The sequence below is a fragment of the Somniosus microcephalus genome, chromosome 9, assembly GCF_052327205.1.
Source record: "Somniosus microcephalus isolate GS21.2 chromosome 9, FLI_Smic_1.0, whole genome shotgun sequence".
Classification (NCBI taxonomy): domain Eukaryota; kingdom Metazoa; phylum Chordata; class Chondrichthyes; order Squaliformes; family Somniosidae; genus Somniosus; species Somniosus microcephalus.
The window spans coordinates 9053038-9073642 of record NC_140995.1 but is presented as its reverse complement, the minus strand read 5'-3'; the positions used below and the strand labels follow the sequence as shown (position 1 = coordinate 9073642).

At 47.8% G+C, this 20605-nt stretch overlaps 1 protein-coding gene across 1 annotated transcript in view; it reads left to right on the top strand.

The window, feature by feature from the left end:
• The window catches only part of grhl1 (grainyhead-like transcription factor 1), a 126937-nt gene that overhangs the window by 59046 nt on the left and 47286 nt on the right, over positions 1–20605 (top strand). Inside the window, exons 8-9 of the mRNA XM_085996335.1 lie at positions 292–403; positions 7497–7591. Of these exons, the coding sequence (XP_085852461.1) occupies positions 292–403; positions 7497–7591 (207 nt within the window). The remainder of the gene's footprint in view (positions 1–291; positions 404–7496; positions 7592–20605) is intronic.

Here is a 20605-nt window from a genome sequence, read left to right as displayed (position 1 = left end):
GTAGGTGGTAAAACAGGTGATGGCAAATCGGCAGCTCGTTGGTCATCCCTCCCGATTTTTTAAAATATCCATTGTCTTCGGAAGAGTTGCAGAACGGACTGCCGATTCACTGTCGCCAGTTTTACACTATCGTACAAAGTCAAAATCTACGTAGAATTTTGTTTTTGAAAGGATTGGCTGCAGGGATATGGGACAAAACGCATCATTTTCTTGCTGCGAAAAATAGTCCTGGTGTAAAAGTTTCTGCTTTCGTATCGTGAGGAATAAATCTGAATTTTCTTCGGTTTTCAGAGCGTGATAATGGTTGTTTTTGGTGATGATAAAATCCGTGAGGAGCAACTCCGGCACTGGAAATACTGGCACTCCCGGCAGCACACTGCGAAACAGCGCTGCATTGACATTGGTACGGAACCAGAAACTTGCCTTCAGATATAAACCACTTTCTTTAAAGAACTAATCATTTATTGGGAGGGCGTGGTGCAGTGTGTGTTCCTCGCGGACTGGAGGGTGGACCTCGCTTTGACTGCGGTCGTCGATGGGAAACGATATGCATTGGTGGTCCACCCTGGGAAATATAAAGCATCGGTCACCTCCTTGACGCACTTGCGGGTGGCTGACTCTGAGATGCGTGAAATGTCCACGGTGGTACCTTGGAACAATCCTGAGGCAAAGAAGCTCAGGGCAGTTGTCACGATTGGGCTTGTACTCGCTGGAGTTTAGAAGAATGAGAGGGGATCTCATTGAAACTTATAAAATTCTGACAGGACTGGACAGACTAGATGCAGGAAGGATGTTCCCGATGGTCGGGGAGTCCAGAACCAGGGGTCACAGTCTAAGGATAAGGGGTAAGCCATTTAGGACAGAGATGAGGAGGAATTTCTTCACCCAGGGAGTGGTGAACCTGTGGAATTCTCTACCACAGAAGGCAGTAGAGGCCAATTCATTAAATATATTCAAGAAGGAGTTGGATATATTTCTCAAGGCTAAAGGGATCAAGGGATATGGAGAGAAGGCAGGAACAGGGTACTGAATTTGGATGATCAGCCATGATCTCATTGAATGGCGGAGCAGGCTCGAGGGGCCGAATGGCCTACTCCTGCTCCTATCTTCTATGTTTCTATGTCACCTTTACAGCCACTGGCAAGGCAGGGCAATCCTTGGCGCAGAAGGTTGCTAGGGTCAGAGACAACCTGCCTTGAGAAATGCAGCCTCCTCAGACATTTCTAGAAAGGTCACCCTTATCCTGTAGACCCTGTTGGGTGGGTGAGCCCTTCGGCCAGCTGGTCCTCTCACCTTAGTACGATAGCAAAATACTGCAGATGCTGGAAATCCGAAATAACAACAGAAAATGCTGGAAATACTCAGCAGGTCAGGCAACATCCGTGGAGAGAAATTCAGGTGAAACAGCAATTTACTTGTACTTCTTGCAATCTAGTATACTGTATTCGCTGCTCACGATGCGGTCTCCTCTACATTGGGGAGACCAAACGCAGATTGGGTGACCGCTTTGCGGACCACCTCCGTTCAGTCTGTAAGGGTGACCCCGAGCTTCCGGTCGCCTGTCATTTTAATTCACCGCTCCATTCCCACTCGGACCTCACCGTCCTTGGTCTCTTGTATTGTTCCACGGAAGCTCAACGTAAACTCGAGGAACAGCAACTCATCTTCCGACTAGGCACTCTGCAGCCTTCCGGACTCAATATCGAGTTCAACAATTTCAGATCATAACCTCAGCCCTATTACTTTTTTACTTATAATTTTTTCCACCCCTTTGTTTTGGGTCCTGCTTTCACGACCCCCCCCCCCCCGTCACCCCCCTCCTTTCCTTTTGTTTCTCTCTCTCACCTGGCAGCTGTCTCTTACCTGCCAGTACACTTCACGCCTAATCTCAGCTGCCTTTTGTCTCCACGGGCCTATTACCATCTCGTCTGGCTTCGACTACCTTTTATTGTCTCTTTTGTTCGATCGCAGCCTTGCCTTCGATCTATTTTATTTTCTTTCCAGTTTTGAAGAAGGGTTTCGACCTGAAACATCAACTCAAATTTCTCTCCACGGATGTTGCCTGACCTGCTGAGTTTTTCCAGCATTCTCTGTTGTTATTTTGGTCCCCTCACCTGCTGTCTTCTCAGAAATCCAACTGCAGCTCCTCCTGATTGTTGAGGGCTCTTTTGCTGCTGTTGCTCTTCTTCCTCCTCCTCCTCCTCCAGTTCTTCTTCTTCTTAGGCAGTCCCTCGGAACCGAGGATGACTTGCTTCCACGTTAAAAATGAGTTCTCAGGTGACTGATGAGTCCAATGCGGGACCTACAGTCTCTGTCACAGGTGGGGCAGATGGTGGTTGAAGAGGTGGGTGGGTGGGGTGCTTGGGTTGACGTGCGCTCCTTGCGCTGCCTGTGCTTGGCTTCCGCTTGCTCCCGGCGAAAAGACTCGAGGTGTTCGGCGCCTTCCCGGATGCTTCTCCTCCACTTTGAGCGGTCTTGGGCCAGGGATTCCCAGGTGTCAGTGGGGATGTTGCACTTTTTCAAGGAGGCTTTGAGGGTGTCCTTGAAGCGTTTCCTCTGCCCACCTGGGGCTCTCTTGCCGTGCTGGAGCTCCGAGTAGAGCGCTTGTTTCGGGAGTCTCGTATCGGGCATGCGGACGATGTGACCTGTCCATCGGAGCTGATCGAGCGTGGTCAAAGCTTCGATGCTGGGGATGTTGGCCTGAGCGAGAACACCGATGTTGGTGCGCCTATCCTGCCAATGGATTTGCAGGACCTTGCGGAGGCAGCGTTGGTGGTACCTCTCCAGTGCTTTGAGGTGCCTGCTGTACATGGTCCATGTCTCTGAGGCATACAGGAGGGCTGGTATCACTGCTGCTCTGTAGACCATGAGCTTGGTGCCGGGTTTGAGGTCCTGGTCTTCAAACACTCTCTTCCTCAGGCGACCGAAGGCTGCACTGGCACACTGAAGGCGGTGTTGGACTTCGTCATCGACATCTGCCCTTGTTGACAGTAGGCTCCCGAGGTATGGAAAGTGGCTCACGTTGTCCAAGGCCTTATCGTGGATTTTGATAATCGGGGGGCAGTACTGTGTGGTGGGGGCAGGTTGGTAGAGGACCTTTGTCTTACGGATGTTTAGTGTAAGGCCCATGCTCTCGTACGCTTCAGTGAAGGTGTTGACGATGGTTTGGAGTTCGACCTCCGAGTGTGCGCAGACGCAAGCATCGTCTGCATACTGTAATTCAATGACAGAGGATGGGACGACCTTGGATCTGGTACCGCGCAGCTAGAGCACCACCCATTATAAGGTCTCACTGCTTATTGAGGGCAACTAACCAAAAGGAAGAATCACAAACAAGCAATTTCCAAAGTCACAACTCACTCCGACTCCCAACGAGATCTGGAACACACAGATGCCACTGATCTGAGTGCCTGCAGCTCCTGAGCTCTTTAAATACTCCTGACTGAATCAATCCCGCTAGGCGATGGGCCGGACTTTAGCTTTTTTTCCCAGTTAAAATCATGGAGGGGTCTGAATTTCATCTGACGACCTTGATTTGCATGAGATCCATAAGGCTCTGGTCTACCTGTAGTGGGAGCCTTGGCTGGCTGGAGAGTCCACGTTGCTAAAAGAAAGAAAGACTTGCATTTCTGTAGCGCCTTTCACGACCACCGGACGTCTCAAAGCGCTTTACAGCCAATGAAGTACTATTTAAAGTGTAGTCACTGTTGTAATGTGGGAAACGTGACAGCCAATTTGCGCACAGCAAGCTCCCACAAACAGCAATGTGATAATGATCTGTTTTTTGTTACGTTGGTTGAGGGATAAATATTGGCCAAGACACCTTGGATAACTCCCCTGCTCTTCTTCGAAATGGTGCCATGGGATCTTTTACATCCACCTGAGAGGGCAGACGGGGTCTCATCCGAAAGACGGCACCTCCGACAGTGCAGCACTCCCTCAGCACTGCACTGGAGTGTCAGCCTGGCTTTATGACTCTCACTTTGTGTACAAAACACCTGTAGACCACGGGTGCAATCCACCTTCACACACAAGGTGTCTCAGCCATTCTAAGTTACAGCTGAGGATTTTTTTAATATGCAGTTGTTCTCTGGTTCCAGTACTCCCCTTAATTCAAAGTTACTTAATTCAAGTTTTGGGACAATTCACATTTTGCCGGAGGGGGGTGGGGGGGTGCTAAAAATGACTTTTGAGTTATCAGGAGTAGATTGTACATTGTCATATAATGTCACATTTGTTATATTCATAGTGAATAAGATGCGGTGCGTATGGTAGAATGCGATAGGGTCGATTGGGCTTATACTGGGTCGATTGGGCTTATACTCGCTGGAGTTTAGAAGAATGAGAGGGGATCTCATTGAAACTTATAAAATTCTAACAGGACTGGACAGACTAGATGCAGGAAGGATGATCCTGATGGCGAGGGAGTCCAGAACCAGGGGTCACAGTCTAAGGATAAGGGGTAAGCCATTTAGGACAGAGATAAGGAGGAATTTCTTCACCCACAGAGTGGTAAACCTGTGGAATTCTCTACCACAGAGGGCGGTGGAGGCCAGTTCATTAAATATATTCAAGAAGGAGTTGGATATATTTCTTGAGGCTAAAGGGATCAAGGGATATGGGGAGAAAGCAGGGACAGGGTACTGAGTTTGGATGATCAGCCATGATCACATTAAATGGCGGAGCAGGCTCGAGGGGCCGAATGGTCTACTCCTGCTCCTATCTTCTATGTTTCTGTGATAGCGAGTGGGTCTTTCACTGTGTTCTGACGTGTGTGTGTGTGTGTGTGTCTGAGTCTGAGGACTCAGTCTAGGGAGTGGGGGTAGTGTTAGGTTACACTGCTACGCTTGCCCACAGACTCGCTGTCTGGTGGCTCTGGTTGGACCCTCGTAGTTTTATTAGTTACTGTATTCGGGTGGGGTGAGGTGCGTACCTTTGGCGCTGTGCTTAAGTTGCGAAGGGGGGTGTACAGCCCAGGCACAGGATCCTGAAGCTCAATGGCCGCTGGCGGGAGGCCAGAAGAAGGAATCGGATTTTTTTTTTAAAAGTTGTCCTGGTTCGGCCTTAGTGAATACATGATTTTCTTGGGTTGTGGGTTATTTTTCCATAGCGGATCAACAACAACAACGACTTGTATTTATATAGCACCTTTAACGTAGTAAAACGTCATAAGGCGCTGCACAGGAGTATTTTAAGACAAAAAATTTGACACCGAGCCACATAAGGGGAAATTAGGGCAGGTGACCCAAAAGCTTGGTCAAAAGAGGTAGGTTTGAAGGAGCGCCTTAAAGGAGGAGAGAGAGGTAGCGAGGCGGAGAGGTTTAGGGAGGGAATTCCAGAGCTTAGGACCTTGGCAACAGAAGGCACGGCCACCAAAGGTTGAGCGATTACAATCCGGGATGCTCAAGAGGGCAGAATTAGAGGAGCGCAGATATCTGGGGGAGAGAGGGGGAGGAGGAGGGGATTGTAGAGATGCACGGGTCTGGGCGGAGAGTCGGATGTGTTCAGTGTTCTGCGGACAATCAATCTTGACTGATGAGTGTCCAACTGCCGTCACCAGAGTGGGAACATGCCTGGCTGCAGCTCGGCAGAAGTCCCGGGTCATGCTGAGGATGACTTCATCTCAGGAGGCTTGACCAGGTGATCCTTCACGGCCGAGGATTTTAACGAGGATGTCTAGTCATAGTCTTGAGGAGGTTGATGATGTAAGCTGACATATGCTAATTCCTTTCTTTCAACCACTTAAACTGCTGAAAGGCAGAGTTTTATCTTGTAATCTAACACCAATTGCAAAGCTTTAATAATTATAGGTTAGACACAGCTGGTTGTCATGCAAGGTGTCGGTGACTATTGTCACATGAGTCTGACCTGAATAGATTTTTTTAAAATAGTTTCTCATGTGAAACCCTGGATTGATTTCGCGACAGAACTTTACAGTTGAAGGTAAAGGTAAACGGAGTTAGAACCTTTCTTTAAGCCTCTGTCAGTGCCTTGCATACGTCATGTATACTGAAGTACATGTTTTAGACAAGATACTTAGCTTAGTGAAGGAGCCGGGAGCAAGGTATAAAGAGGCAAGATTCAGATTAGCACAGACCTTGGACGCCAATATTCAGATTAAATGAATCTAGACTTCTTAAGAAACGCAAATTGCTAGTGTGTGAGGGGAGTGCCTCTCTAGAGTGTCAGCAAAATGATGAGTAGCTTTCCTTGACACCAGGTAAACGTGTAATTTAGTCAGTTAACTCCCCCTTACCCTCCAGCTCTTCCAGACTACTAGGAAAACGAATGCTTTGGACAGATAGCCCCTAGGCCCTCAGCTTTGAAGTTTCACCGCGACCATTTGGAATGAGTAATCCAGACATATGGCCCCCACCAGCCAGACTGCCAGAGAACGCCAATTCTCGGGCACTTAGTGAAGCAACAAGACCTCTATGAAAATCAGATGGGTCCGATGGCAGCAACACAATCTAAAATATTATACAAGGGGGAATTGAACAGATTAGCACTTAATGTACCCCCTATTCATACACTCATTCTCCTATCCCCCGAAAATTACAAGCTCAGGTGAGTGGTAAGGAATCCTTTTTTTTGTGTACATTCAGCTTCTGTAGAAAAACTGGTTAGGACATTTTAATTACTGACTCTTCCCCTGGAGGCTGAATTTTGACCCTTTGGTGCAAATTTAATTTCTTCAAAAACAATGTTTTAAATTGTGTTCCCCTTCGGGTGCTCTCTGGGGTCAAGTAAATTTAAGGATGCATTTTCTGAATTTGTGCTCCCGACGTGGTGTTTCACACATTGGGAACACACGTTAAGAATGGGGACCTCGAGGCCCACGGGCCCCCACAGGATATTCCAGCCATTAACTTAGATGCATCAGAAATCCTGCAGGGCCACTGAGCCCTACACCCGAGTTCCCAACATATGCTTTCAGTGAAGATCCACGTCGGTTCAGAAAACCCAGCCTTAGAATATAAATCATTTTCCCTGTGGTGTGGCCACTGGCAAAACGGTGATTCGTTTGTACAGACAGGAATTTTGCTAATGGCAAAATATTGTGTGTCTGCGTATGTGTTTCTGTCTGCGTATGTGTTTCTGTTTGTGTGTGTGTGTTTCTGTGTGTGTGTTTCTGTGTGTGTGTGTTTCTGTGTGTGTGTGTTTCTGTGTGTGTGTGTTTCTGTGTGTGTGTGTTTCTGTGTGTGTGTGTTTCTGTGTGTGTGTGTTTCTGTGCGTGTGTTTCTGTGTGTGTGTGTTTCTGTGTGTGTGTGTTTCTGTGTGTGTGTGTTTCTGTGTGTGTGTGTTTCTGTGTGTGTGTGTTTCTGTGTGTGTGTGTTTCTGTGTGTGTGTGTGTTTCTGTGTGTTTCTGTGTGTGTGTGTTTCTGTGTGTGTGTGTTTCTGTGTGTGTGTGGAGGCAGAATTTATGCAGTTCAAATATGGGATGGCTTATTAAAACTCTTTCTGATCAGTCCCTTATTGCTGTTGTTTTTCTGCAGCTGATTACAAAGAAAGTTTTAACACAATTAGTAACATTGAAGAAATCGCTTACAATGCCATCTCCTTTACATGGGACATCAATGATGAAGCTAAGGTAGGACTGTATTTCCGGCACTGCAGCTTATTTCAGTTTGTTTTTTTATCTTCATTGGGTTTTCACCAGACAAGAAGGCACAAATGTGAATATTTAGACTTGTCTGTCCCTCCCTCTGGCTCTGTGCTATTCAGCACGTACTGCCAAGTTACAAGGGGCTTCTAGAGCTCACTAGACTTCTGCAGTTCTCATTCTTCACTGTAAGAAGGTCCATCCATCGGCTTATGCCCGGCAAAGTGAGTCGAGCATGGATTGTGTTGGCAGCTGGGGAAATATCAGGGAATTTGGGCGTCCTTCCTGTGAGCTCCCTTCCAAACCCCCCCAAGACCGCAGCAACAAAGAACACAGGATTAGCAGATGGTAAAGGGGTGCCACAACAAAACCTTCCTCACCGAAATACCTCTCTCATCAACCTGCAACAACCTCACAACACTTGCATGGTGATTTTGTTTTTTAAGTTCAAATCTGTTGAGCCTCTTGGGCCCTCAGTTCTGGTGTCCAAATAGTATCATCACCGGACCTTCTCATAGGGATTTGCAGCCGTCAACCGTGAGCTGACACGTAAGGAGGCCTGCGAGCGACGACGGACAGGAACAGATCCTTTGGTCCATCCAGCCTGCCCCACATATATTATGGTGCCTTATGCATCGCAGTATATAGGGCAGGATTTTCATTGGGCCGTGGGGTCGGGATTGGAGGCATGTGGGGGGTTTAAAATCCCGAAATCGGGTGGTCCTGACCCCATCCCGCCCCCAAACCGCCTCCATGCCCATTTCCCAGGAGGCGGGTACCCACCCTGCACTGGGACCCGCCTCCCCGAAGCAGGAAGGGGATTAGTGCCAATTAACTGTTTGTTAACAGGTAGTTAACAGGCAGTTTTTTGCCTAATCCCTATTTTCATTGTTGAAATGTGGGATTCCCGACGGCGCCAAACCATGCCAAGTTAGCGAGGCGGGCCGTCGGGATGAAGGGCTTGGCGGGGTCAAGATGTCCGGTGTTCAGGTGAGTGATGGGTGCATGAGTGCAGAGGTAAGTGTGTTTGGTCTGTGTAAAGTGTTTAAAGAAGTTTTACTTACATGTACTTACCTTTACAGCCTTCCTTCCTTCAGGTCTCGGGAGTCCCTCATCTCACCGGCACAGAAAGCAGAATGGCCGCGAGCTGTCAAAATCTGCAGCCTCTGCTTTCTGTTCCAGGGAGATCTCTAAACCATCCTGAGAGGAAGGAATTAACCTGGAGTACAGATTGTCAGTGTTTGACAGCTTCAAACAGCTGTCAAACACTGATATTTCATCTGTCAAAAGGTCTTGACAGATGAAATTTCAATCTGTGACGTCACCTGTTGCTGGGTGGCCCTTAATTGGCCTGCTGAGCCCGGTGGGCGGACTCAACAAGGTCAATCAAGTCAAAATCGCGTGGGTTGGCTAGAACTCGATGGAGGCGGGACTACAACCCCGAAAGTTGTAGACCCGCCTCCTCAATGAAAATCCAGCCCTTACACTCTCCACCCCACCCGAAACCATGTGATCTCCTGGGAGAAGTAAAAAAACACAGATTTTAAAAAACTCAGGCCAATTTGGGGAATAAAAAATTCTGGCAAAAAATCCTCTCCAACCACCTCAGGCGATCACTCTGGCTCTGATAATTCTATCCAGTACTGAGCTTTTGTACGGGGTGATCTCCGCCCCAGCCAGAAACTGGTCCAGCTTTTGCTTGAAGGAATTCTGCGAATCACCGTCCACCGCACACGCTGGGAGCCTGATCCAGAGGTCCACTATTCTCTGGGCCACGGGTAAGAAAGCGTTACTAACTTCAGCACACACGTTGGCAGAAAGGCTCCCCCTATACCAAAACTAGAGAGAGAGAGAGAGAAATACTCCATTCATTAGAAGGAAGGCTTTGGAGCCTTATTGAAGATAAGCAACTGCATCTTTATCCTGAGAGAGAACCCAGCCTGGCACTAGAGAGGCAGGGAAGTTTAGAACATGGGAAATAGCATTACAAATGAAGTCATCTGACCCAAGTCAATCAATAGTTCTTGTATTTTATATCCTTGTGTTTTAGAGAGGTAGCTGTCTGCCTTTTAAGGACATTTAGTTTAGTGATTTGTAGCTTAGAAAGGTATAAGAAGTGTCGAAAGCAAAATACTGCGGATGCTGGAAATCTGAAATAGAGAGAAAATGCAGGAGACACTCGGCAGGTCTGTGGAGAGAGAAACTGAGTTTAGGTCGGAGGTCGATGACCTTTCATAAAAAGTGGCAAATTGTTGCGGGGCTTTGGATTCGACCCGGGAAGATTGAGCGCAAAGCGCTGTATACTGGATGGACCTTGTTTCCCAGAATCAAGTTAGCTTGGTTTGGTAACTATTTTACCTTATCAGCAGGATTAAACTTTGCTCAAGCGCATATTGTTTTCTCGTCGGTGAATGAAGCCCCCTAAAGCCAGCTAGCTAACAGACCCAGTCTGTGGTGCACTGCCCTGCTGTTTGTGTCCAGTGCCAGTTTCTCTGACCCCCCCCCCCCATGCCCAAATAGTTATTCGCGCTGCCGAAAATGCTGTCAGTCAGGACCCTCATACCCTAGTCGGTGAACTACGCTTTCCTCAATTCTCATTCTGCCATTTTTCAAAGCTTCTCTGCACTCCATAGCTGGATGAGCAAAATAATTGTCATTTGTGCAAATTACAGGAAACTCTTTTTTATCCAGCACCGACGGGACTGGCGCGGTGCCGGTTTATCAAAAAGTCCAGATTACAGAGAGGTATAGTTAAAAGGTACGAGAGCTCCGTACACAGCAACAAATCCAGGCTTCCCTGTTGCTTAGCAACAAGTGCAGGAACCCCAGCCACAGACCAAGCGTCTGTTGCTTAGCAACAAGTGCAGGAACCCCGATTACACAGCCACAGATCCAGGAACGGAGACTAATATGAAGTAAAACTTACCTGAACCTACTCCTGAATTTTGCCGGTTAACAGAGATTTCCGGTTATTTAGGTGCCGGTAAATCGAGAGTTTCCTGTAAATTGCTCTTCAGCTGCTTGAGGACGGTGAAAGGAATCTTACCACTGATGCGCTCTGCTGGGCTGGTCTTTGTTGTGCCTTTCCCGCGGCAGATTCACATTACACAAAGTCATCTGCAGCAAAATTGTGAGCACCTTGTGTTTTGATTTCAGTTTGTAATTAAAAAAAATTGAAATAAGGACAATGAAAACTTAAATATTTTTTAAAAAGAGGCCCTAAAAATCTCTCGTTACTCAAAGAGACAGTCGGACGTTACCAGATAAAAATGGGTGTGGGCTTGTGGTTTTTGAGAAATGAAGGAACTCTTTAGTACATGTGGAAGGTAATAGCGGAACGTAAATAATAAAATGAGGGTTGTGGTTTTTTAAAGGGTCTCTAATGTCTTGCAAAACAAAACGCTGTATCTGCAAACATGGGTGTACATGATTATGTCAATGTGCAAATAGACCATCACATCTCTCGGAGCCAAGAGACCTATTAAAATAATAGTGCTAGCTATAACTTTCAAAGGATGGGGCGGAAAAGTTTAAACAGCAGAAGTCGTGGTGAAGGCTGGCAGCATATAGAAGGACAATAAAAGTAATATTGAATCCCACCATTTGGGAGACGGCCATCAAGGTCATGGCGTTGTCCACGGCCATCATTGCCTGAATTGGCAGAGTCCGTGTGTTAGTGGATGGGGGGGTCGGGGGAAAGTAAAATAGAAGAAAATGAGAGATAAAATGAAAATAGGAATTTAAAAATACTTGTAATATAGATAACCTGCGTCTAACCTATATTCTTTAAAGACTACCCTTGCTGGTTATTGCAGAGGTAAGGACTCTGCAGTTGTTACTGTTATCTGAATTTTTAGAGACTGCGCCCCAAATATCTGTAAACGGGAGATACATACACAGGTGAGCATTGTACAATGACAAAGTTGAATTATTATTATTATTAAGGTGAGATGTACAGACAATTGTCAGGAGAGCAGCACAGAATACAGACTCCTGAAATTCAGGAAACATGGTCACTATTGCATAATTACTCTGTGGAAAGTACGACGGTAACTCTAAGGATAGAACGTCTGATTGTCCATTAGTGGATTAATCCCTGTGGAACAATGGAACGCACGAGTACACTTAAGCCTCCTTTTCTGAACTCCATTGACCAGAAGTTCTACTCACGGGTGTGTATTTTTTTTAAACGGGTTGTGTTTTATATGTGTATTGGATAATGGCCCACCCTGTCTGCTGAAAGAAACTTTGGTCAGGGAGGCCACAGCAATGATTCGATTAGGGAGTCCATTACTGAGCCATCAGAAACTGCGACTGCAATACCAAGAATTAGTCAAATTCCAAAAACCCGAGCTGTAATCAAACACGGCGGATGATCATTTTAGTTTCCTTGCAGGGGAGTTATCCCCGGTGTCCTGGGGCCAATATTTCTCCCTCAACCAACATAACAAAATCAGATTATCTGGTCATTATCACATTGCTGTTTGTGGGAGCTTGCTGTGCGCAAATTGGCTGCCGCGTTTCCCACATTACAACAGTGACTACATTCCAAAAGTACTTCATTGGCTGTAAAGCGCTTTGAGACGTCCGGTGGTCGTGAAAGGCGCTATATAAATGCAAGTCTCTCTTTCTTTCTCTCTTTCTTTCTCTCTTTCTCTCTCTCTTTCTCTCTCCCTTTCTCTCTCCCTTTCTCTCTCCCTTTCTCTCTCCCTCTCTTTCTCTCTCTCTCTCTTTCTCTCTCTCTCCCTCCCTTTCTCTCTCTCTCTCTCTCTTTCTCTCTCTTTTTCTCTTTCTCTCTTTCCTTGAACTGCCCTCCTTTAACTGTTTTAGAATCGTTTGCGAAAAGTTAGAATGGGTAAGACATTAGTTAGGAAAAAAGTAAAGTGAAAATGAAAAAAATGAAAAGTTGGAGGGAAATCAGGGCCAATGTAAATGTCATGTTTCAAGATTTTGTGACTAATTTTCCACAGAAAGGAACCGGAAATATGTTACATTTAAGTAGTGTGTTTTAAATTACAGTGGATTTGCAAAGGTTTAAAGTTCCCTTGCAGCCAGATGCTGTGCCTGCCATGACAGTGTGGAGTTTGATTTGTTGATTATCCTGGAATTGATGATGTGTTCCACCGACACTGGGGATAATAAGTCATTTATTATCTTGTCTGAACTCCCAGGACACAGCCACACCTAATATTGTTGATATTGCTCAGCTTAGCAGGGATCAGGGTAGTTTGGTGAGGACCCATTCTTTGGAGGGGTGGGTAGCAGGTTGACCAACCGCTGGATAGGCTCGGAGGAGGCAACAGGAATAAAGTCCGATAGCAAAATACTGCGGATGCTGGAAATCGGAAATAACAACAGAAAACGCTGGAAAAACTCAGCAGGCCAGGCAACATCCGTGGAGAGAGAAATAGAGTCAACGTTTCGGGTCGAAACCCTTCGTCAGGACTGAGAAAAAAGGCAGGAAATGAATCAAAAGACAGTTTGGGGGCAGGGAAATGGGGGAGGGGAAGAAAGAAGAGACATTAGGAGATATTCAAGGCGAGACGAGATGGTAATAGGACAAGTAAAGAAACAAAGGATGGCGCTAGATGAAGTGTGAAATGCGCTGGCAGAGTGAGAGACAGCTGCCATGTGGGAGAGAGGGAAAAAGGAAAAGTCACAAACCAAAAGTGTGGATTAAAAATATAAAAATATAATAGGGGCCGAGGTTATGATCTGAAATTGTTGAACTCGATATTGAGTCCGGAAGGCTGTAAAGTGCCTAATCGGAAGATGAGGTGCTGTTCCTCGAGTTTACGCTGAGCTTCCGTGGAACAATGCAAGAGCCCGAGGACGGTGAGGTCCCACTCGGTGTGCTGAGGAGTAATAAAAAGAAGATACATGCTCAGTCAGTTCCAACAAAGACTGCAAGAGGCAGGTCATCGACTGGGCTAGAAATTCACCAGAATGATACCGGGACCAAAAAAGGTTAAATTATGAGGACAGATTGTATAGACTAGGGCCTAGAAATTCAGTGGGCCTTGCGCCCACTTAGCGCCTAAAGAGGTCTTTTGCGCCGGCGGGGTGGTAGCGCGGAAATTGAGTGCAGCGGTATTGGCGGCGGTAGCCGTTAGCGCTGCGCCGGGACCGATGACGTCATCGGTGTGCGCGGTGGCCCGTAACGCCCCGAAACCGCGCCGATCCCCATATTTATTTGCGGCCGCCTCCTCCGAAGCGGGCGCAAACAGCGACCAGAAAACGGGGCCGTCCTGCTGCCATAGTGGGGCGCTTTAAAGCGGAAGGTGCGGGCGGCCGCCTGCCCGCACCTCCTTCCCCGGCCTCCTCCACCCCCCCCCCGCGGCATTGCCGGCTGGTTTCCGTGGAGCCCGGCACTTCTCCGTTGTGCCGGGCTCTTTTGCCGGCACTCGCGATCGGGGCTCCGGCTGTTGCAGGCACCTCCCCCTTAAGAGAAGGAGGAGGCCTGCAGTACCGCAGCCTGCCGCACCGCATCGGGTGGCGCTGCGGCAATTAGCGCGCCGATATTCAGTTGCAGCGCCCCAAACGGAGGCGGGCACACCCTGGTATAGCACCCGCTTCCGAATTGGGGCGCAGAAGACGAATATACGGCGTGCGCTAATGCCTCCCCGCCCAGCGCTAACTTTTGGGCGCAAGCGAGCTGCCCGCGCCCAAGTGAATTTCTAGGCCTAGGCTTTTATTCGCTAGAGTATAGAAGATTAAGGGATGAATCTAATTGAGGTGTTTAAGATGATTAAAGGATTTGATAGGGTAGAGAGAGCGAGAGAAACCATTTCCTCTGGCCGGGGTGTCCAGAACAACAGGGCATAACTGTAAAATTACGTCTCGGCCATTCACAGGCGATATCGCGAAGCACTTCTTCACACAATGGTAGTGGAAATCTGGAAATCTAACCCCGGAGAAACTGTTGAGGCTTGGGGCAATTGACAATTTCAAAGCTGAGACTGATAGATTTTTGTTAGGCAGGGATATCCGTGAACCAGCTCCCTGTATCTGCATTACTAAATCCCTTATCCCCAGCAGCAGAGTTGCAGACCCCAGTTTTTCCAGGGGTCCACAACCCTGCTGCTGGGATCGGAGCGTTGAATTGAGCAGGGTAAACATGGGGAACTGATTCATGGATGTCCGGACTCCTGGGGCAGGAATTTAACTCAGGAGTTGGGTAGGAGGCGGGACTACAACTTTCGGGGTTGTAGTCCCGCCTCCATTGAGATGCGGCCAATCCGCGCGATTTTAACTTGATTGACCTTGTTGAGCCCGCCCAGCGGGCTTAGCAGGCCAATTAAGGGCCGCCCGGCAACAGGTGACGTCACAGACTGAAATTTCATCTGTCAAGAGGTTTTGACAGATGAAATATCAGCGTTTCACAGCTGTTTGAAGCTGTCAATCACTGACAGTCTTACTTCTAACCTGAGTCCTTCTCCACAGACTCAGTTAGAAATCTCTCCTGCACAGTAAGCTGAAGGCTGTCACTTTTGACAGTTTGCAGCCATTCTGCTTTCTGTGCCGGTGAGATGAGGGACTCCCGGAACCTAAAGGAAGGAAGGCTGAAAAGGTAAGAAAAAGGTCATTTAAACTTCCTTAATCACTTTAGACACACCAAACACACTTACCTTTGCACTCATGCACACATCACTCACCTGAACACTGAAATCTCGACCCCTCCAAGCCCTTCAACCCGACGGCCCAACTCCTCTAACTTGGCGTGGTTTGGAGCCATCGGGAATCCCATACTTCAACATCAAAAATAGGGATTAGGCTAAAAACTGCCTGTTAACTACCTGTTAACAGGCAGTTAATTGGCACAAATCCCTTCCCGCCTCGGGTAGGCGGGTCCCAGTGCGGGGCGGGTACCCGCCTCCTTTGAAACTGGCATGGAGGCGGGTCCCAGTGCGGGAAGGGGATTTCGGGATTTTAACCCTCTCGCACGCCTCCAATCCCGACTCCACAGCCCAATGAAAATCCTGCCCCTGGAATCCAAACTCAACCAGAGTTGTGGTGTGGAGATGCCGGAGTTGGACTGAGGTGGACAAATGTAAGAAGTCACACAACACCAGGTTATAGTCCAACAGCTTTATTTGAAGTCACAAGCTTTCGGAGCGCTGCTCCTTCGTCAGGTGAAGTGGAGAGATGCATAAAGACACAGCTTATATAGTCAGAGAATAATGTCAGATGTTTACAGGTAATCTTTCTAACTGCCATTTATCACACCTCGGCAGAGAGATAATCACAGCAATCAAAGGTGTGAATGGTGTCCAAACAGGTCAGTCAGGAAAATCAGAGTTAGCATAAAACTGGCTTTAAGAAGAAAAACTAAACCAACACGAAGCTTCAGAAAATAGTAGCCAGGTTATAGAGCGTATTTTTCATGAAATTGTTTAGATACTGCGGCCATCATATCGGGGCTGTGTGAAACCGCAATAAAGAATAATTGCAAAGTTGAAAAGTTTATTACAAATGGCAAGGCCGAGAAATTTGAGGGCGCCGCGCCGTTCCTTGGAGGCTACGCGGGCGCCTGAACTTCCAATATGGCAGAAAGTGCTCGCTCGTTACAAGCCGGCTGTGCAGTGCGGGCGGCCTGCCATGTTGGTGTATTATAATCGCTCAACCATTGGTGGCCGTGTCTTCAGCTGCCTGGGCCCTAAGCTCTGGAATTCCCTCCCTAAACCTCTCCGCCTCTCTTTCCTCCTTTAAGGCGCTCCTTAAAACCTACCTCTTTGACCAAGCTTTTGGTCACCTGCCCTAATTTATCCTTATGTGGCTCGGTGTCAAATTTGTTGTCTTAAAATACTCCTGTGCAGCACCTTGGGACGTTTTACTATGTTAAAGGCGCTATATAAGTACAAGTAGTTGTTGTTGGTACAGACAAAAAGAAATAGACGTTCGGGGCGTGCACTGGAAACAGGCTTTAGGCTTTTTGCATATAAGGGGCCGAACTCCTGTTTGAAGTCCCCACTGCAAGATTCAGTTGCCCCGAGGCAGCCGGTGCCGTTGTGGCTTTCAGGAAAACCAGGTCCATGTACGTCTGACGAGCATTCCTAAATAGGACCGCTGCACGCTGCTACCATAAGGTCAGTTTGTTAAAATGACTTACCTGAATATGGATCCAAGAGGAGCTCTCCGCATTCAAACCACGTGGGCTGCTGCCGACCACCGTTCTTCCGCTCTCTCTCCACCCCCCCCCCCCCCCCCCCACTCCTCAACCCCCCAATTGTGACCTCCATCTCCCCCCGGACCCCTGATCGCAACTTTGACCCTCCCTGATCCCGTCCACCGCTTCCTTCCTCCCGGTCTCCCCTCTCTCTCCCGGTCTCTCCTCTCTCTTCCGGTCTCGCCTCTCTCTCCCGGTCTCGCCTCTCTCTCCCGGTCTCTCCTCTCTCTCCCGGTCTCTCCTCTCTCTCCCGGTCTCCCCCCTCTCTCCCGGTCTCCCCCCTCCCTTCTCCCGGTCTCCCCCCTCTCTCTCCCGGTCTCCCCCCTCTCTCTCCCGGTCTCCCCCCTCTCTCTCCCGGTCTCCCCCCTCTCTCCCGGTCTCCCCCCTCTCTCCCGGTCTCCCCTCTCTCTCCCGGTCTCTCCTCTCTCTCCCGGTCTCTCCCGGTCTCTCCTCTCTCTCCCGGTCTCTCCTCTCTCTCCCGGTCTCTCCTCTCTCTCCCGGTCTCTCCTCTCTCTCCCGGTCTCTCCTCTCTCTCCCGGTCTCTCCACTCTCTCTCCCGGTCTCCCCCCTCTCTCCCGGTCTCCCCTCTCTCTCCCGGTCTCTCCTCTCTCTCTCCCGGTCTCTCCTCTCTCTCTCCCGGTCTCTCCTCTCTCTCTCCCGGTCTCTCCTCTCTCTCTCCCGGTCTCTCCTCTCTCTCTCCCGGTCTCTCCTCTCTCTCTCCCGGTCTCTCCCCTCTCTCTCCCGGTCTCCCCTCTCTCTCCCGGCCTCCCCTCTCTCCCGGTCTCCTTTAAGGATTTACCTGAACATAAGAAATAGGAGCAGGAGTCGGCCATTTGGCCCCTCGAGCCTGCTCCACCATTCAATAAGATCATGGCTGCTCATCGACCTCAACTCCACTTTGCTGCCCGCTCCCCATAACCCTTGATTCCCTTAATATTGAAAAATCTGTCTATCTCTGTCTTGAATATACTCAACGACTGAGTCTCCACAGCCCTCTGGGGCAGCGAATTCCAAAGATTCACCGCCCTCTGAGTGAAGAAATTCCTCCTCATCTCAGTCTTAAATGGGCGACCCCTTATTTTGAGACTATGCCCTCACGTTCTGGATTCCCCCACTGGCAGCTCACTCAGATTATATTACAATAAGGCTGAAGGATCAATTCCGGACGGTCCTCGAGCCTGTTGATTCAGGCGCGCCTTGTCCATTACGAGCCTGAAACCAGGCCAGAACAAATTTAGCCACCGTTGAGTTGACGCCAGTTACATGCGATGCAGTGACACTTTTACAACCCATTGACATTATCCAAAGCATTTCATTCGAATGTGAATATTTTAACCATTATTTCTAAATTAGTGGGAAAGACTGCCTGTGTTACTTTATGTACCATTTTGAACTTTATAAAAAATGTAAAGCCATGAATGCAATAAATAACAATCATTACTTGACCTCACAAATGTGAATATAAAATGGGGTTTTCTAGTTTTAGTTTCTACTGACTTTTTTTGCTCACATTAGTGACTAGAGGACTATAAGAATGAACACTGACAGTAACGCACTAGATTGTTTAAATAGTCCTGCCAAAATTCACTCCTAAACAGACCACCTTACAGTCTTGTATAAAATGGTGTGTGTGTGTGTGTCGAACTGACATTTGAGGAGCATGTTCTTTAAAACTTAACAAGAAAACTTAAAGAACTACTGTATAAAGTTTCAGGAAATTTGTGGCCGTGGTTAAAAGGATATCCTTCATGCAAATATTTTACACACCTCAGCCATTATATTGAGATGTGTTTGACTGCACAGTCACAAGCTCCTCCCACTCTCACGAGGCAGTTGCAGTGACTTTCAAATGAAGTATGTTTTTGTGTGGTTTGTCTTTGTTTGAAAAAACATTCCATTTAAAAAAAAATTGTATCTGCACAAAACCCTCATTCGTGTTTAAGGTGCTTCCTGAAATGCTTTATGTGGTGCTGACTGCGCTCTGTGAGCCGCCACTCCTCTCGAGTGCCGGGCTCTTTTGTCGGTACTCCGATCCCTGGTGGCCCAGCTGGGCCCAAGGTCGCGCTGCGCTAGGCCCCTCCCCTTTAATAAGGGGAGGAAGGCCTGCAGTACCGCGGTACGTAGCATAGAAACATAGAAGATAGGAGCAGGAGTAGGCCATTCGGCCTCTCAGCAGGTCAGGCAGCGGCTGTGGAGCAAACAGATGAGTTAACTGCAGTCGTGGCCCTGTTCTGACGAAGGATCACACCTTGAGACATTAACTCCCAGACTGATACCTAGGATGGCAGGAATGACGTATGAGGAGAGATTGGGTCGATTGGGCTTATACTCGCTGGAGTTTAGAAGAATGAGAGGGGATCTCGTTGAAACTTATAAAATTCTAACAGGACTAGACAGACTAGATGCAGGAAGGATGTTCCCGATGTCTGGGGAGTCCAGAACTAGGGGTCACAGTCTAAGGATAAGGGGTAAACCATTTAGGACAGAGATGAGGAGGAATTTCTTCACCCAGAGAGTGGTGAACCTGTGGAATTCTCTACCACACAGGGCAGTTGAGGCCAATTCATTAAATATATTCAAGAAGGAGTTAGATATATTTCTTAAGGCTAAAGGGATCAAGGGATATGGGGAGAAGGCAGGGACAGGGTACTGAATTTGGATGATCAGCCATGATCTCATTGAATGGCGGAGCAGGCTCGAGGGGCCGAATGGCCTACTCCTGCTCCTATCTTCTATGTTTCTATGTAGATGCTGACTGGCCAGAGTGTTTCCACCATTTTCTGTTTTTGGTTAAGGTTCGCCTTTACCTCCTCCTCCCTATAGTTCTTATTTTGGCTGGAAGGGTGGGATGCTTTGAGCTGTAATGCCCTCGATGTTCCCCCCCCCACCCCCACCTGTTAACGCCCAACCCTGAGCTGGTGTGCTCCCTCTCTGTCATAATGCCTCATTTCGTAGCTTGCCTCACAGCCTCTGACTTAAATGAGAATTGCAAATGGTTGTTGCTTAATGTTATTTCAGTGCAGGGAATGCAGGAAGAAACTCTTTATTCTGAAGAGCAAAGGTTTTTTTTGGATTTTAGCCACAGTTATGAAAGACGGAGTGTTGCCTGGCAACAGAACATCCCTGAGGTGTGCTGAAAGACGGGAGCTGATCCAATCCTGCTTCATTTGAGCAATGGCGTCCCTCACTAATCAGGATATTAAAATTCTGTGATCTGCACGCCTGCTAATTAAAAGGGTGTCAGATAAGAAAATGAGACGGTGGTTTCCTACTTCAGATTTTTAGAATAAAATCGTACATTTCCACATGATTAGTGTTGATTCCACAATTTGCAAGGAATGAGGAACTGTGCACACAAAGGCAGGTTTCTTAGCAGGAAAGGAATCTTGCCGTACAAGCGAAATGTGAGGTAAAGACATGATGGGCATTAGTATCTTGGATCAGGAAATGTCAATACGTTTTAAGTTTTTTTTTAAATTTTCTCTCTTCCCCCAAGTGCACCACCCCCCAGCTGAGAGGACAGGTCAGATCAGGTCCAGTCCCCCACCCAGGTAGATTCAGACGTTCATCCTGTCGATCATCGGTTCAGTTACTGTGCAGAGAATCCCAGGCACAAACCTGTGACCTACTTGTGGAACAGTGTGTTAGTAAAACAAAGGACCTTCATGCCATTGTCAGATTATAATATCTACCCAATGCATTCTGCAAGGTGGAGCGGGGGGGAAAAAATCTGGAAAACTTAGCTGCAACTTCACAGAAAACAGCGTTCGCTAGTCTGCTGACATTTTCGTTCAGCGAGCAGGCATAAAAAAATGTCTTGGAATTAGTTTTTTGTC